Genomic DNA, 18,415 nt, shown 5'->3' with positions numbered 1-18,415 from the left:
CATGTCCTGCAGAGGGGAAGTGTGGAGCAGATGGGGCTCGTCAACCTAAGAAGGGAGCCCACCTTGGAGAAGGAAAACACTGATCCTAAACCTCCACTGCCCTCAAGGATATTTGCAGAAGAAGAAAAGGCTAAGGAGCAAACCCTACACAAATCCGGAGTGGAGTCCCTAAGACAGTTGGATGGCACCTTGTACACTTCCTTCTGGCAACTCCAGCAACCAAGCTGGTGTCAAACATATGGCTTTCCTTTCCTTCGGACCATATCAGTGAGGCTGAGAGTGGGTCTTGTTGTCTAGGCAGCCCTGGACCTTCATACACACTGCCCAAGCTTGCACCCCAGGGATGTCACTTTGATGCTGCTAACGCAGTGGTTTGACTTCACGTCCAGAGGTGCACTCCATTGTCTCTCATGACAGACGGATACCAACAACCACAACAGATTCAGAGGTTTTCTATATGTCAACTTAGCAAGAATTTTTTATTCAATTGAAAGTGTAGACAACAGACGGACCTTTCCCTCATCATCTGTTTGTTTTGTAACACACAAAAAAATCCTTTAATAATTTTTTTTTAAAAAAAAAGCCGGGAAGGTAAATCACAAACCCAGGAAGGAAGATCTACAGTGCAATGTTGTCTGTGTCTACTCAGAAATATTCTGTATTGGATTCAATGAGGCTTACTCCCAGGTAAGTGAGGTTGGGTTGCAGCATTAGTTGGGAATTTTGAGTACAGCTGGGGATCATTAAACTGACAATAATGCTAAGAGTTTATGACATGAAATAGTTGGAATCTTGTCGTAGAATATGTGAAAACAGACTTGGAAATAACTGGGGCAGGGACTGATTCAGCTCTCTCTCACACCCCCACCCACATATATGATCTTTTTTTTTTAAATATTCTACATTTTATGTCCAGCAGTTAGATTTAGTAGGCAACATTCAGTGATGTCTGTTTGCTTGTGTAATGGAAAGCTCCTTGTGCAAGGGGACTGCTGTGGAGAGTCTGCCCAACAATTTGGAATTGGGGTCACATGGTGACCTATAGTGGGGAGGAGAGGAAGGTTAAGGTAAAGGACTCCTGGACAGTTAAGTCCAGTCAAAGGCGACTCATCTCACTTTCAGACCAAGGGAGCCGGTATTTGTCCACAGACAGCTTTCTGGGTCATGTGGCCAGCATGACTAAACCGCTTCTGGCGCAATGGAACACCTTGATGGAAACCAGAGCGCACAGAAACACTGTTTACCTTCCTGCCATAGCAGTACCTATTTATCTACTTGCACTGGTGTGCTTTCAAAATGCTAGGTCAGCAGGAGCTGGGACAGAGCAACAGGAGCTCACCCCGTCATGGGGATTCAAACTGCCGACTTTCTGATCGGCAAGGCCAAGAGGTTCAGTGCTTTAGACCACAGCGCCACCCACATCCCATTTATTGTGTATGTTATACAGTATATGACTCTCTCTCTCTCTAAATAATATTCATAATAAAAATGTGCATATTTTTCAGATTAAGAACTGCAATGCTGCAACAGGACTAGACCAACACCATTTCTTCTCCATTAGAGATCTTTATTTCAATATTGCTTTTCACTCCTGAGATCTCAGTACCAAGTATGCTAGCCACCTTTCGCTGGTGGTGGGGAGGTCTTTAAAAATTTGACTGGATGAGTTATGGGACAGTATACAATGTAAGTGGTTTAGATGGAATGAGCTGAGGGAACCAGTGAATTTTGAAATGACTTTAATATATTTTTGGATCAAATATGGACATCAAAAAATTGAACAGCCTGAGCTGGGTTGGGGCCTGAAATACTGTAGGCCATTCCTTTCTCCATTTCCATCTTGCACAAAGGGACGCAAGAAAGCACTATTTTCTGTCCCATCACATATTTTCCAGATGCAGCTCTGCTTCCCTCCTGCTGCACTTTGGCTTCTGACAGAAAATGACATTATTCCTCTCACTATGGCACAATGTTATGTAATTAATCATGTCATTCTTCCCTATTCATTTCAATTAAAAGGAAACATAATACTTTTGGGGGTGATGTGGGGAGAAAACACCATCAGTTACATATCATCGCATATCATCTGTGGACTGAAAACGACAGCAACAAATTTGCTGCAGTGATTTCCTTTTCAGACATGGGATGAATAAGTGCGCACCAGCAATGTCTACTGTTTTTATTGGAATACTCTGACATGCCTTCTGGCACATCATGCAAATGTCCTGCCTAGCAGCAGGCACTGATCATTCTGAGAATGAAGTCATATTGTTTTTTCCCCATAAGGTTTCCATTAACTTCCAAATTTCCCAGGATTTAATTTTGACTGGGTAGTTTATGTGCTTAGAGTTCTCTGGGAAGGTGGAGCAGCCTTGATGATGGAGGTAGATGGTTTGTAATCTGCACCATGGAACACCTGCACACCCACTTCATTTGGGTCATGTTTGCTGTTGGGCAGTGAGCAAGTGTCCTCTTTTCTCATCCATTCACTGCCCTGCCTCCTGTGGCTTTCATTTTTGGGCTCAAGACACTCTGTACATCGTTTCCCAACGAGGTAGAAGGCTTCAACAAGGCCGAGGAGGATGCAAACACAGGTAGTGATGACCATGAAAAGGGTGAAGATGTTCTTCTCTGTGGGCCTGGCTATGAAGCAGTCTACAACATTGGGACAAGGTTCGAGGGAGCATTTCACCACACTGGGGAGTCTGTAGTTTGGGTACACGTGGTAGAAGATAAAGAGGAATATAATGTCCACAGCAGACTTGAAGATGAGGCTGAAGAAATAGGTCCACCACAAACCTCCACGCTTCTTGCCAGGAGGATAGCGCAGTGCATAGTCTGCTCCAACCTTCTTCCTATATTTCTCCAGTTTGGCTTCTCGGTAGGCAACATGCATGATTACCAGCAGGGAAGGACAGGTAACCAGAATGAGCTGTAGGGCCCAGAGGCGGATGTGGGAGATTGGGAAGTAATGGTCATAGCAGACATTTGGGCAACCTGGTTGCTCAGTATTGCAGTCAAAGTCCTTCTGGTCATCTCCCCAAACCTTCTCTGCTGCCACTATGTAGACTAGAAGCCGGAAGATGAAGACCACTGAGAGCCAAATACGTCCAAAGGCTGTGGAATATTTGTTTGCCCCGCTCAGGAGCCCTTGAAAGACTCCCCAGTTCATGGCCTCTGGTTTCTACTTAAAATACCTGAAAAGAAATAAGATGATGGAGTTAGAAATGCTATATGTGTCTATGTATGTCTAGCAAAGCAACCTCTAAATCAGGTGTGTGGGACCTGTGTTGCTGAACTACAACTCCCATAATTCCTGGCCATTGGCCATGGTTGCTGGGGCTGATGGGAGTTGTAGCAACATCTGAAGGGTCAAAGGTTCTCCACCCCTTTTTGAAGTTGTCATCAACACCTTGCTGCTAGTCCTGAATCACATCAAAGAGATGGAAAGAACCAAAAAGAACTGAAGCTTCCCTTAACTTTCAGTCTTGCCATTTCATGTACAAGCTCCATTGTCTTTCCGTATCCATTCTGCCATGCCTACCCAATTTGATCTCCCCTTCTGAAGGTTCTTATCAGGTCACAGTAAAAGTCATAATTCCATCTATATCTATATCTATATATCTATATCATCTATAATCTATATCTATATCTATATCTGTATCTATATCATCTCAACTATAATGGTGTGAATTTGCAATCAGGGACTTTGGACGTGCTGAATTATGATCATCCCTTACAGCAACAGAATGAAGTTAAAATTATAAAATCAGACTTCAGTTAAATGCCTGCTACAATAAAAAGCAGGATTAATGTCTCTCTTGTATCTGCCACCAGTTACCCTTGCTTGAAAAGTGTGTGTCCATGAGCTTCACCTAGTTGTTTTTCCCCAAGCTTTCTCAGAAAAACAAACAAATAAGACTGCATTGTGAATATTTCCCAGAAAGGTTCAGAAGAAATGAATGGCTTGTAAGGCAAGCTGAGGGAACTTGGCCCACCACTAATCACAGCATGTAGAACTTTCTGGGTTCAGCTATGACCCCCTCTCCTCACCACAAAGCACAATTGATTTAACATCCAGGGCTAGAAAACACCTATAGCAATTTATGGACCTAATAGTTTTCTCTGGTCCATGGGGCCACGAAGAGTCGGACACAACTAAATGACTAAACAACAACAATAGTTTTCAAAATCCATTCATTCCACTCTCCCACACCATGTGCCTCTCACCCAGAGGATTGCATGTTTCAACCAATCTTGCTACATGTTCTTACAGGCCAGGAAATAACCCATATACAACCCACCCTACCCTCATCTCCCTAAGAAGGAAGAAGTGCTACTGGAAGGAAAGAGTCTCCAGGTTTTCTGCAATGTGTAACAGGTGTATGTGTGTGATGAAGGTGCCTAACATTGATCACTGATGAGAATAATGGTGTTGCAAGTTTTCAAGAGTGTCTCCATTTTGTTCTGCTGTGAAACATTGGGTACTTGGCATCTCACAGGGCACTGATTTACATAGATGGTTTGCGATATATGGCGATTTACATAGTTTCATAGTTTGATGCAAATATAGGAAGAAGTACAATTAAGCAGAAATACAATATATTTTGCCACATATTATGGTGCTGGAGGACACTCTTGAGAGTCCCACGGACGTCAAGAAGATCAAACCTATCCATTCTGATTGAAATCAGCCCTGAGTGCTCACTGGAAGGGCAGATCCTGAAGCTGAGGCTCCAATACTTTGGCCACCTCATGAGAAGAAAAGACTCCCTGGAAAAGACCCTGATGTCGGGAAAGATTGAGGGCACACTGCCATCCTCACTGTTGATGGGCAGCTTCAAGACCTTTGTTTTCCCTTCTTGAGGTTTCATTACTTGGACTTGGACTAGGTAGCCCTTCAAACTGGGGATGTCCTCTATAATGTTAGGACACGTGGCAACATTATCATCTCAGGAACATGGGGATGACAATTTCTGGATCCTTAATAGAAGTGTTCTGGTACAGGGCAGTTATCTGGAAGAGAAGCCGGGGGCAGAGTCCATTGATTTTTGGTGAATCTGAGGTGGAACCCAACAGATTTTGGCAGAACGCCCAGGGAAGTGTTGCATCTGAGTCTTCTCTCATGAATGTATGTGCCTATATGTAGTGGAGGAGTACCACCATATGACGTCTCGCATCAACTGATACAAACAAAAATTAAGTTTGCCACCAGGGGTGTGTTTCAGCTCTGTGTATATCTCAATTAACGAGGCAGAGTTGGGGAATTATTTCACATTTCAATGTTGGACAAAATGGGGGACTCCCCACCTGCTGGAGTATCTCTCTTGCTTCAGGTTTCCCCTGTATTTTCTGAGAAACAAAGCCAAGCTGAACAATGAGAGCTTGAGAGGGCAGGACTGGAGAGGTGCGGGGAATCTTTCACTTTGACAGAAAGCTCTAGCTTTTAGTCACAGTGAATTATTTTCCTGGTGAACTCCAATCACAATAATTGGATGTGTGTTAAGTGAACATGAATTTTAGCTGTTAAAGTAGGGAAGATGCTGTGCAGGTAAACTACTTGGGTGGCCTGGTAGTTACTGAGTCATTTCTCTCTCTCTAACAATTAAAATAACAGAACTCTATTTTATTCACAGTGAGAAAATGTTGACTTTTCCATTTTTTAAAAAATAATGAAGGTAAAATCACCCAGTGCAATAACTCTGGGATAGCTTAGTTGGTACAGAATGAGACTCTTAATCTCAAAGTCATGGGTTTGAACCCCACGGTGGGTGAAGGATTCCAGTATTGGACTAGATGACCCTCGTGATCCCTTCCAACTCTACAGTTCTATGATTGCCCCTGGAACTATTTGTCAGAGTTTTGGTGGGTATCTAATGCAGGGGCACCTCCCACATGTCCCTCAAACTGAGTGCCCCTCCCCGCAAAACTAGGGCTGTGTGTGATTTCTGTTCCTTCCTCCATTGCCTGTCCTTACAGGAGAACCACTCACCTATCTTTCTGAAATTTGGCAAGCTTCATCCTTTCAGAAGGGGAGACCATGTCTGCAATCTGCATCCAATTCTGGCAGAAAATAAACAATTTAGAGACTTTTTTATAAAAAAAATAAAGGTTCCCTGCACAAAGACTCCTCTCTGGATCTGCATGACAATTGGCAGGCTTAATCCACTCTGGAGGAGCTCCTTTGATTGTAAATTTCACCAACGTATGTGAAAAGATTTGCTTGCTTATTTGCTTTTTGTTTCCAGATTCTCTGTACAAGTCAATGGAGGCAAAACAAAGTTTCAGATTTAACATAAAGGATTTGGGGCCAAATAACAAATTGTATTGGAAGAGCACAGAATAGATCTGAAAAAGATTGGGCTGCTTACGAATGCTACAGATTTAGATACAAGGTGAATGTTGTGGTCACTACACAACTCTACTTACCACCTCAGTAAATGAGAAGATAACATTAAAACTGATGTTTCCCTCTCCTTTAAGAATCCCTTATAGAAAATCACAGGGTGAGAGACCGGGAAGTGGAAACAAAATATGTCTTTACAAAATGATTCATCTTTAATCCATAAAATCAGCCAAGGTTTACTAATTCATCACAGACCTAGCACAAAGACCACAGCATAAGAATTTCCATGCTAGAGCAAACAGAATTTCCATTTCCAGAACTTGTTTCCAACCACAGCCAAGCTTAGGCCTCCGGATGCTCAAAAGCAGGGTGAGATGGTGGTTTTCTGCCCTCATGTTAGGAGGGACAAATCTGTTGATTTTGGCTTCTCTCAGTTCGCCCCATTTCTGCATCAGTTGATAATATTGTTATGAGTTTGGAGTGCCAGACTCCTCTAATCCCCAGATCCAGCAAGTGTTATAATCTAATTAAGCCAGGCTAGCTTCCTCATGAGGTGATAGCCTGGGTGATGAGCCATTAAGGGGGATTAAGAGGCTCTGTGGGAGATGGCAAATGGGTGGGGCCCCTTGCTCAATTTACAGAGAGTGAGAAGGACAAAAGCCAGGGATGAGGCTTCATGTGTGTAGGGATTTGAACTTAACCAGCAAGCTGGAAAGCCAGAGAGGCAGATCTATGCTTGATTTCTGTTTGAATCCAAGGCCGCAGCTATGAGAGAAACAAAACCTTTTTGGTTGATGCTGTGAGCCTCTGCATTGTAGGTTCAGGTTGCATACAGTATGTGTTTAAATAAACCATATATCATAAAGGCACCAGACTCTCTGCTATGCCTCATTCCCAAAAGGAAACAGAGTCTCTGGGTAAGTGCCTGGAACCCCTGGAATCTCACGCCACTTGGAGATTGTGGTGGTATGTAACAATCTATATATCCACATAAACATTTGTAGTTTTAGGTTCACTGCTCTTAATATACTGATTTTTAAATGTGATTTTCCCACTGCACACCTTATTACAAACAAGTTTCTCTAATATAATGCATTTTTGTACATTTTTGCGTGGGTGGGTTCAAGAGCTACATCACAAAATGCAGAAAGAATATCTACGTTTTCTTTCACATATTGGTTCAGGAAGTGCAAAGTGGGTAGGTTCTGAATGACCTTCTCCTGCATCTCTACTCGGGCTGGGTGAGTTATCGATATATCGCCCAGGACCGGTATGAGGGGCAGACCGTGATGGTGGTTTCACTCAGCGGTATATCACTGGCGAAACCGCCACCGCTCTTGAGACCCCTAGGACTCAGTGTGCTGGGGATGCTGTTAAACTGCTCCCAATCCCCAGCTGAGGAAGCCCCAATCCTTCTCCTGCTTGCATGAGAGCAGGAGGAGGATCTGGGCTCACTCAGTTGGGGGCAGGGTGCTTTCTGCTCCCCTGCTGAGCAGCCCCAATCCTTCTCCTGCTAGCATACAAGCAGGAAAAAGATTTGGGCTCGCACAGTGGGGAGGGGGTGGCAGTGGTGAGCAAGAGGCCTCTTTCTCCAAGGAGGAGGTTGCTTGCCAACCCCCTTCCCCTTGGCCAGTGAGAGGGAAAGGAGTCCGGCTGACGGAGCCTGCCAGGCTCCATTACAGGACTCCCTCCATCTTGGTCCAGCTTCATTGGCCTCAACTTAAAAAGGCACTGCGGTGAAAGAGCCTCAGCTCCCATGGTGAGAGCTGCAGCAGTTTCACCCAGCGCCACAAGGGCTGGGGCCAATGCAGCTTTTTCAACATTGTGGCATATCGCCAAACTGCGATCCACTGCAGTGTTGAAAACCTAATATTGCCCAGCCCTAATCTCTACCTGATGTGCTTCACTATTCAGAGTTATATGATTATTGCTCCAGATAGCGGTTCCCTGGAACTACCATGCGTGTTACACATCAATAGACCTCTCTTCTGTGATTCTGTCTAATCTGTTTTTTATCAAATGTGTTATATTGTAAAACTGAGTGGAAAAGCATATACTTTGATGTCAGACATCTCTGGTGTCCCAAAATAGGGCTGGGCAAATTCTTGTCTTAAACTTTAAGAAAACTGCTGGGTAGACAATACAGTGGTACCTCTGGTTACGAACTTACATAATTCATTCTGGAGGTCCGTTCTTAAGCTGAAACCATTCTTATCCTGAGACACGCTTTTGCTAATGGGGCCTCCTGCTGCGTGTGCGCCTCCAGTGCGCTATTTCTGTTCGCAACCTGGGCCAAAGTTCGCAACCAGGAGCAGCTACTTCTGGGTTAGCAGAGCTCGTAACCTGAAGTGTTCATAACCAGAAGCATTCACAACCAGAGGTACCACTGTACAGAATTATACTGAGTCAGACCACTGGCCCATCTAAGGAAGCTTCAGATTCTCATGCTTTGTAAATGAATGAATGAATGAATGAATGAATGAATGAATGATACAATGCAGGGCAGTACATCAAGGCTGGGGAGCATGTGGCCTTTCAGATATTGCTGGACCACAACTTCCATCAGCCCCAGCATGGCCAATGGTCAAGAATGGTCAGTCTAGCAACACCCAGAGGACACTACTTTCCCCACTCCTGTGTTAAATGATTAAGGAGAGAAATAATGGACATGGAAGAATCAGCAGAAGACCTGGGAGGACTTTGGCGGAGAGGAAAGGGTGTGTGTATGGTCATTGCTTGGAATTGCTGTTGTGTGATCTCTGTGTGATCACTTTGTTCACTCTCATCTTTCAGCACCAGGCAAAAAAACATTCCTCCATTCCCAGGCCTTTGGCTAATTAAACATGGCCTTTTAAACTGCATGGGGTGTGTGTTTATGTGTGTGTATGTGTTATTGTTTTTGTTTGTTATTGCAGTATGCATTTTTGTGTTTTTGTATTGTAAACCACCCTGTGATCTTTGGATGAAGGGTGGCATAGAAATTTAATAAAACAATCATAATCATAATAATTATACAACATTTATAAGGCACCTACGTTTGGTGATGAATTTAAATGTAATCGCTAAGAACATAATGAATATTCCAGTGCGGTAGCACCTACTCCCTGCAACTCCCTGCCTCTTAATATTAGGCAGGCATCTTCAGCTGTAGTGGTTTCAATGCATGATAAACACTTTTCTTGTTTGGGCAAGCTTACCCTGACATGTAATTTTATTAGGTACTTTTCTTTTTTAAAAAACCGATTTTATCTATATTTTAATAAAATCTTATTTTACTTGCTTTGTAAAGTTTGCTTTTATCAGTATTTCAACCATTAGTTTTTTATTTTGTTTTATGTAAACCATTCTGAGGTTTCTGTTGATTAATTAGTTGATAAATCTTGTTAAATAACATAAGAAGAATCCTGCTGGATCACACCCAAATGGCCAAATGGCCAATTTATTTATGAAGCACCTAAGTTGTCCATTCTGCTTTGCTTTGTGAAACCCATTTTATTGAAGCTCCCACCCTCTCTTGCCTCCGTATTTGCTTTATACACTTTTTTAAAGCTTAAGACTTGACTGCCATCTTCATCGCTCTCCAGTCCTATCAGGCTTTTCTTTGTGTGTTTGCATCCCAGTCCAACTCTACAACTTCTTCTGTGCTAGTACATGACGCTATGCATCTCTTATCCAAGAAAACAAGATTGCTTGCATGAAGGGATGGTAGAAAAAACTGTTCACATGTTAATGCACATCTGAAATAATATGCAAACTGGAATATAGTTCTCCCCTTCAAAATTTGCATTTCTCCATATTTTGATTCAGAACTCCAAACAAACAGTGCATTAAAGATGTGCATATTAGCACAAAAGAAGACTAAAGAGTGCAGTAATGAAAATGACATGCAAAAATAGAGGAAATTTAAAGAAAATTACTTGCTAAAATGCACATACTAGGCAAAATTGTGCGCATCTCTTTTTTTGCCCCTTCACAAATACTTTAGATGCCAAAATTGACTGTTTACTGGTTAGATCAGGTGCGGGGAATCTCTAGCCCTCCTGATGTTGATGCACTACAACTCCCATTATCCATGACCCCTGGCCATGTTTGCTGGGGCTGATGGGAACTGGAGTCCAACATCAGCTGGATGGCCATTTTTGCACACTCAGTCCTGAAGGATGTGCCTTGAGAGATTGTGCTGAGGACATAAGACGTGCAGTTTCATGACTATGCTCCCATCCAAATCTATTTCCTTCTTTTGCAAATAGTTTCATCAGACAAAGGCGAGTAGTTGCCAGGTACAGCCTAACAACCACAATTAATGGAACAAGGTGGCAGTGGGAATGAGTCATGCACTCTGTCTGCATCATCTGGGTCAGCATCCCCTCCTACTCTTCCCACAGTAGGTGAATCAGATGAACCAACAGGCTCTTCAGGTCAGAATCCCTCCACGTCCCTCTCTGGTCCAAGAAACAAAATATTAGTGATCAATCATAACAACCAAAAGTGCTGTAGTTAGATGGATGGACCAAGCTTCCCATTTCTATTTCTCAGTTTCCCAAGTTCTCCACACTTCCTCATCAGTTTGCAATATATTATTTTTAAATAAAAAATTCCTCACGACTCTGGGGTTGCGGCGTTCATCTTGCTTTACTCACTGAGGGAGCTGATGTTTGTCTGCAGACAGCTTTTCCAGGTCATGTGGCCAGCATGACTAAGCCACTTCTGGCGAAACCAGAGCAGCGCATGGAAACGCCAATTACCTTCCCACCAGAGTGGTACCTATTTATCTACTTGCACTTTGACGTGCTTTCGAACTGCTAGGTTGGCAGGAGCTGGGACCAAGCAACGGGAGCTCACCCCGTCACGGGGATTCGAACCATTGACCTTCTGATCGGCAAGCCCTAGGCTCAGTGATTTACACCACAGCTCCACCCACATCCACACACACACACACACACACACACACACACACAAACATGTTTATTTCCACTCATATGTAGATTTCTATGCACACTTTACTTTAGCACATGCATTACATGGTGCTGCAAAATCTGCAGAAGTGTGAATTTCAAAGGATGGCTGCATTCCAGTTTGCATATTGTTTCAGAAAGTGCAAACGAGCTTGCCTTTAAATGATAACGGAATCAAATTTCTCCCCAAATGTTCACATTTGGGAAAAGACAGAAGCCTGAGCAATAGCCACCATTTAGTGGCCTCTGCCCTCCTGAACTGCCAGCACAGGACAATCGAGCCCTGAGGAGAATGAGCCCTTAGGGGAATGAGAAGAAGCACTAACAGCTTCTTCTAAACAACTTGTCTTTTGTGTTCTATTGTAACTTTAAAAACAAAACAAAAAAAGGATGCTTATTGTTGTAATAATCTTATATAAATTGCTTTATGAGGCCTGCCTGAAAAGCAGTATATAATTACTGTCAATCAATCAATCAATCAAACAAACAAACAAACAAACAAACAGTTGTCTGCAATGAGCATTCTTTGCAAGAATCAACAAACAGAAGCAAAGCAGCAGGATGTCTTATAAAAGTAGCTGAGATCACATCCTGGAATGGGGTGAAGGGAAAGCATCGTAAGTCCTGGGCACAGTCATCCAAGCAAACTGGGTGCTCTTATTTCGCAACAACATCTAGTTACATAGTGCCTAGTTATAGAAGGAAGAGGAGGGAGTGGTTGGCTAATTCAGAATCACTCCCAACTCGAGATACAAATATTGTGTTATGTGTACATGAGTGTAGTGGTGAACTGGTAGATCACAGAATCAAAGAACTGTAGAGTTGGAAGGGACCTTGTGACTACACAAAGCTTCTGTAGTCCTTCAGCAAACGGGGTTGTAGTGAGAGATGGAGGAGAGATTTATTCAAGTCCCCTTTCTTCGGCAGTTAAGAGTTGACTTGAGACTCCTGAAGCTGTGTGTGGGTCACAACACACTTGCCTATAATTTTGAAGTGTAACTTCAGTGTGCTTAAAATGACCCATAAATTTCTCATTTTTACATTGGAAAAAGTGTACAAAATGTGTGTTTCATGGGAAATGCCGTGAAAAGCATTGGGAAATGGGTGCTTGATGGGTAAAGTGCATCTTACATTAAAAGTGAGAACAAAATGCATGCAGTTTGAAAGGGGACTCTTCTGGCCTTCTAAAAAGAAATCCTCACAAAATGGCACACGGCAGGCTCATAAGTGAACACCAGCAAAACTGAAGGGGCAGAAAATTATTTGCATTGCAAAAAAATGTGCAATTTTTGAAGAATGCTTGTATTTTCCACATCAACCATCAACCTACTTTTTCAATAAAGTGCATGAAAGTTCACTTTACTTTTGTTACTTTTGTATGTTCAGGGAGATGGGCCACTATAATGTAGAGTGTCATACTTGGCAGACCAGAGTTCAAATCCCCACCCAGCTGTGGAGCTCACTGGGTGACTTTGGGTCAGCTACTGTATCTCTTAGCCTAACACAGGACTGTTGTAAATATTAAATGGGAAGGGGGAAACCATTGATGTCATCTTGAGCTTCTTGGTGTAAAGTTGGGATGTAAATAAGGAATATGTACACATTTTACAGTAAAATACAAATTTTAACCTAAAATACAAACTTTTGTATGCATTTTGCTACTTTTCTTAAGCCAAGAACTGGGTCCCAAAACTTTGAGAAATGTGAAAACCTAAGGATGGCTGATTTCTGATCCATATATTAATCTGGACAGTGTAAATTAGGTTGTTTTGCTTAAAATGCATATAGTGAAATATTTGAGCACCCCAAATTCCAGTCACCTTTTTGTACAATATGTAGGCGGAATGCAATTAAGCCAAGGATGAAGTTTCCTACATGGCTGATTCAGCTTTTCAATCCAGGAGGCCATTCCCTGAAGGATGGGAAGTGACATATTATGGGAGGCAAAAGAGGTGACACGAGATTTTAAGTACCCATCTCATGTCTGGACAGTTCCAGCACCCGTCTTCTTGTCATTTCCTCAAGGTGCCCTGTGGGCAAAATGGTGCTGTCATGTGTTTGGAGAGGAACAGGTGTGCTTTGTGGAAAACAGCACATAGGCCTTCACCCTGCATTACCTATCACATTATTTGAGGGGAAATAGATATGGGGTTGATGGAAATAGTGGAATCTGGGTGCTCCAAACCCTACCATGTGACACACAGCAGTAGAAAGAACATTCAGATGGAGCTGGTACTTGCAAGAAACATTGGAGAATAGAAAGGTGTATTGCCATGGCACAACCTACATGCTGGCCATTATTCAGACCCTCCTGTTACAGTAGAAGAGATAGTGTGGTACAGTGGTTAGAGGGCTAGGATCTTGGAGACCTGGGTTCAAAACCCCACTTGGCCATGGTGGCATAGCTGTCAACTTTTCCGTTTTCTTGCAAGGAATCCTATTCGGAATAAGGGAATTTCCCTTTAAAAAGCCAGTGTAGATCTTTGAGAAGGGGTGTAGCATGTTTGTAGGATCTCACTACTCTCCGCAATCATACTGCAGCATTCTGCACCGATTGCAGATTCTGGTCCAAGTGCAAGGGAAGCCCCACATACATTGTGCATGCTATGTTTTGGAAGGAAATAAGGACAGGAGTGGTGCACCATTATAGCTGATAGAAACAAGGGTGAGATACCATCCAACACTTCACATATGACAATAGGGAGCTGCATGTGAGTCACACCCCTAATCTCATACCAAGGCCAGGATCTTGCCTGACACTTGCCTCAGTTCCTCTTTTGTACATTGCTGAAGCATTTGTACACTTTATTTCTTAACTCAGCCATAGCCTGTTCTGCATCAAATTATGTATAGGGAGAGCAGTTGCTCTTCCCCTTAAAATTTTATTCAAAGACATTTATTTGTCTTCTATCTGTTACAAAAAGTTAAAAATGCACCTTAGTGCAGGGATGGGGAACCTGTTATCCCCCCAGATGTTGTTGGACTCCAACTCCCAGCAGCCTCAGCTAGCATGGCCAATGGCCAGGGAAGAAGGAATTTTAGTTAACAGCATCTGGAGGCCAAAGAAGCCTGTTTGTGCATAGCACATTGACTTAATGTTCATGCACATGCATTTATATACATGTGCAACAGCGATTCATTCACCTCTCCACTCAAATATTTAGCTCAGGGGAGGAAGCTGAATTGTGAAAGAGGACAACCCAGTGCTTGGAACAAACTAGTTCAGCTGAACAAAGTTCACAGTTCAAAAATCTCTGGACTACAACTGAAGGTAATTCATTGATGAACTAAAAGTCAATTAAATTCATTTTGGGGCAGAACTTTGAATGATTTCTACTTCATCTTCACGTTCATGCTCTTCCCCCAGCAGCAGGAGGTCTGGACTCTTATTTTTCATTTTAAAAACAGTAAGTAAATCAGATATTGATAAAGTTAGAAAGCAAAACATTGAGGCAATGCTTTAGGGCTTATTAGGCAGATATACAGGTGCTGCTATTGTTAAGGATGTTTAGTCATTTAATCGCTGTTGCTAAACAATCAGAAGGAAGGAATGTAAAGCACTTCCTGTATCTTCCCTGCTGGAGAGATCCACTCTCTTCTAACAGGAGTAGCTTGCACAGAAAAATACAGGTACAGGAAAAAAGAGAATGATGCCATGTGCCTTTAATAGCAGTGTAACTGGCACAAATTAAACAGGCCAAGCATTTGCTTTTATGGAAATACAATAATAAAGAACACTTCATCTGTTGACATTCTGTCTGTCAGACATCTTGTGAACCCTGACTTACTTTTGGACCCTGTACTTCAGCACAGCACCTTGTAATATTCCGAATGTTGAGGATGAAGTTTTTAAGAACTAGAAAGTTCATTGGAACACAGCTGGACTGAATAGCTTGTTTTGTAAAAAAAGGAACCAGTTTCCAAGCAGTGGCACAACTCTATCAATTCTCACTTGCAAGATTTGAATAAGGCACCCCTTAAAACCAAAGTGATTTCTCAGGCATAAGTAACAGAGAACTGGGATCGTCCCTTATAAATAAGTTGGAGCATGTAGGATGACGCTGAAGGTGAGGAGAGAGTGAGAGGTAGGGTTTTGGGTGAGCCAGCTAGTGAGGCATGATGGGTCTGTGGCAGTTCAGACCTTCCTTCATTCTTTCCTTTCCATTGTTGAATATTTCTGGCGTGATGTAACTCTCTTTGGCTTGCACGGCATTTTCCCTTTTAATATTTTCTTAAGAATAAGAATACTTTTCTTATTACTGTGGAGAAGCATTTTTTTTAAATAAAAGGCGGAAGCAGCCCACCTCACCATTCACACTGCACACCTTTCACAAACAGTGAAAGACTCATCTTGTGGATCTGGAGGTGGGAAAGGGTGGGGTGCACAAAATTTGCCATTTTCCCTACTTCCCAACTCAAGTTTCCGAGGAGACTACAAGTCCCATGTTTCCCAGCATGAAAGGAACATGCCATTTGAACAGTTGCGAGCGACCCTATGGTTTTGAATGTTGTGCTTTTGTTTTCTGACCAGAATTCCACTGGGATCTGCTAGGCACTAATGAACAAGATCTACACTTCCCCACAAGGTCCCCACAAGCATCCACAAGCACTGCAAACATGGAAGACATTCCACCACACCCACCCAGCTTACAGAAGAGAATATTACTCATGCATGTTTGTTTGCAAAAATCCAGATGAGACTCTTTGCCGTTTGCATGTTGATACCTTTACAGCCAGTGTAAATTAAAGCATGAGGGGACTAGAGTTTGCAAAGTCCAGTTCCCCTCTCCTGAAATATGTGGGGTTTCTCAGGTTCTCCAAAGAGGAGAAAGTTTTCAGGGCAGCCTCAGTGGCAGCCTGGTCCCACATTGCAAATCTGAGCTCCAGCCCTGAAGCCCTGAAGAGTCAATCCATAGGAACATAGGAAACCACTTCATACTGAGTCAGCCTATTGGTCCAACTTGCATTGTCCATACACTGACTGGCAGCAGGTCTCAAGGATTTCAGAGGGATGTGTGTGTGTGTGTGTGTGTGTTGGGGGTCTCTTTTCCAGCTGTAACTTGAGTTGCTGAGGGTGAAACTTGAGACATCCTGCAAGCAAAATATACGCTTTAAGTTTACACTACAACCTATCTCTGTTCTGCTGTTCCTGCCCCCCTCCCAGCAGCTCAAACTTTTCTCAACAGGCTAGTTTACATTTCACCCTACCGTGGTGACGGGGGAAAACCACAAACACGCTTACCTGGTAAGAGTCCTGGCTTCCTCACGGGCCTTTTCCCAGTCTGCTGCTTCCTTCCGAAGCATCAAAAAAAAATATTTTCGCCAGTTAAGAGCCATCAAAGCTCAGAGGCTCCTCCCGGCACTCTGGGAGTGAGGACAAGGCAGAGGAGGAGGAATCTCCAAAAGAAACATTCCATGGGTGGAGCTTTCTAGCACTCTCTTGGTTGCTAGCTGTCAAGGCTGGGGAAAGCAGAGAGCTGTACCAGGTAAACAACAAGGGCCCCCATCAGAACAGCAGGGCAGAATCTATCTGAGTGATCTGAGCAGCCAGATCGCAGGAGGTAGGGATTTTATGGTTAGTCCATTCAGTCCCCTAAAAGAGACCCAAGATTTCACTACTTTTGCCATCATTTCCCTAACTTGTACAATCCCCCCCCCCAAAAATGCACATTTTATCATGCATTTTCCTCCAAACACATTTTTGGGGTAAGCATTGCAAAATTCAGAAAAGCACACTATCCAATTTAAGTGACTTCAAAATGGGTATATTTTGAAGAACAGCAAACTAGGTCTGTTTACTTTAAAATATGGACCAAATGGAATCCTCCACTCCTGGGGTGCAAGTTCAGTGTTCAAATATTGTGATGAAGTTCCTGGACAAACATGGGACTGGCTATTGTTTAATACAATGGGGAGCTGTCACAAAATGTTGCAATGCATTCTTCTCACCTAACAGGACAGCTCCTGTTCCATCCATGCTCACCTCCAGCATACTATAAATTGTGAAGGGGTTCAAGAAGACCATTTAACTCACCGCCCTGTTTCCCAGTTTTCTTTTCTAATTAACACTCCACATGCCCTGGTTTCTAGAGACCACTGAGCATGCTCAATCCTCATTGGGTTTATTTGAAGGGGATGTCATCGTTTTGTATCTCTGCGAAACTTGGAGTTTCCCTGAGATGCAGATATCTCTCTCTTGCTTCTCTGTGGCCTGTTTTGGTTCAGGTTGGCACAGGTGCCTTCTTTTCAGCATTAGGAGGACTGGGGTTTATATCCTGCTTTTCCATTAGCATTGACCCCGCCACCCCAGCAGCCTATAGCAAATAGTTACAACGAGAACAGCAACAGCAACCAAACAAACATGCAATTCAAGCTGCTGGCTTGTTTGATATATAAAGCTCTAAATGGCCAGGGGTCAAGGTTTCCAAGGGATCACCTGTTCACATATGAAACAGCCCCTGCATTAAGATCTTTGGCTGAGGCCAAGCTGCAGGTTCTCTCACGTTAGGAATGGCAGGTGGAGTCAGGGCCTTTTCTTCACTGACACCAAAGTTGTGGAGCCCTCTCCCTTCCCCAGCCTCATTTGTTAGGTGGCTATGTTGCTGTCTTTTAAATGAAAAAATTATCATTGAGAGAACAAGCGGTACAGACATTTTGTTAAATAAACAAGCACACTAGAGCTTTAAAGGTTAAGACCCGCACTTTGACTTGCTTATGGTAAGTAAATACAGTGGTACCTTGGGTTACAGATGCTTCAGGTTACAGAGTCTGCTAACACAGAAATAGTACCTCAGGTTAAGAACTTTGCTTCAGGATGAGAACAGAAATCGCGCCGAGGTGGCAGCGGGAGGCCCCATTGGCTAAAGTGGTACCTCAGATTAAGAACAGTTTCAGGTTAAGAACAGACCTCCAGAATGAATAAAGTTCTTAACCTGAGGTACCACTGTAGTAGCTTAGTCAAGAACTTCGCAACTGTCTGTCAATGTATCTCCACACAACTGCTTCCCATATCAATTTTGAGATTCTCTGGGAGGAGCCACTAGCAGCCTTTTCTCCCACACTGCACACCCTCACTTGAACAACACTGTTGGGGAATGTTCTGGGATGTAGCTAC

General features: G+C 43.1%; 1 protein-coding gene across 2 annotated transcripts; it reads right to left on the bottom strand.

Annotated features, from left to right (window-relative positions):
* Positions 1-1,546: 1,546 nt before the first annotated feature.
* Positions 1,547-16,698, bottom strand: LOC310850589 (gap junction beta-5 protein-like). 2 transcript variants are annotated; one of them, XM_083752137.1, is made up of 3 exons: positions 16,544-16,691; positions 5,993-6,063; positions 1,547-3,197 (listed from the first exon to the last, which is right to left on the bottom strand). In XM_083752137.1, exon 3 carries the CDS (start codon positions 3,170-3,172, stop codon positions 2,336-2,338), a length of 837 nt encoding a protein of 278 aa, XP_083608263.1. In that variant the 5' UTR covers positions 3,173-3,197; positions 5,993-6,063; positions 16,544-16,691; the 3' UTR covers positions 1,547-2,335. The 2 variants fall into 2 exon arrangements, with proteins under 2 accessions (XP_083608263.1, XP_083608262.1); XM_083752136.1 differs by lacking the exon at positions 5,993-6,063 and having other exon boundaries at positions 16,544-16,698.
* Positions 16,699-18,415: the final 1,717 nt, after the last annotated feature.

The sequence above is a fragment of the Podarcis gaigeae genome, assembly GCF_964106915.1.
Source record: "Podarcis gaigeae genome assembly, chromosome: 8".
Classification (NCBI taxonomy): Eukaryota; Metazoa; Chordata; class Lepidosauria; order Squamata; family Lacertidae; genus Podarcis; species Podarcis gaigeae.
Note: the sequence above shows the minus strand (reverse complement) of the source record. Positions and strands in the feature narration are given on the sequence as shown.

Coding starts and splice junctions, on each gene's coding strand:
- LOC310850589 (XM_083752136.1), bottom strand. CDS start 3,172: ATGAACTGGGGAGTCTTTCAAGGGCTCCTGAGCGGGGCAAACAAATAT.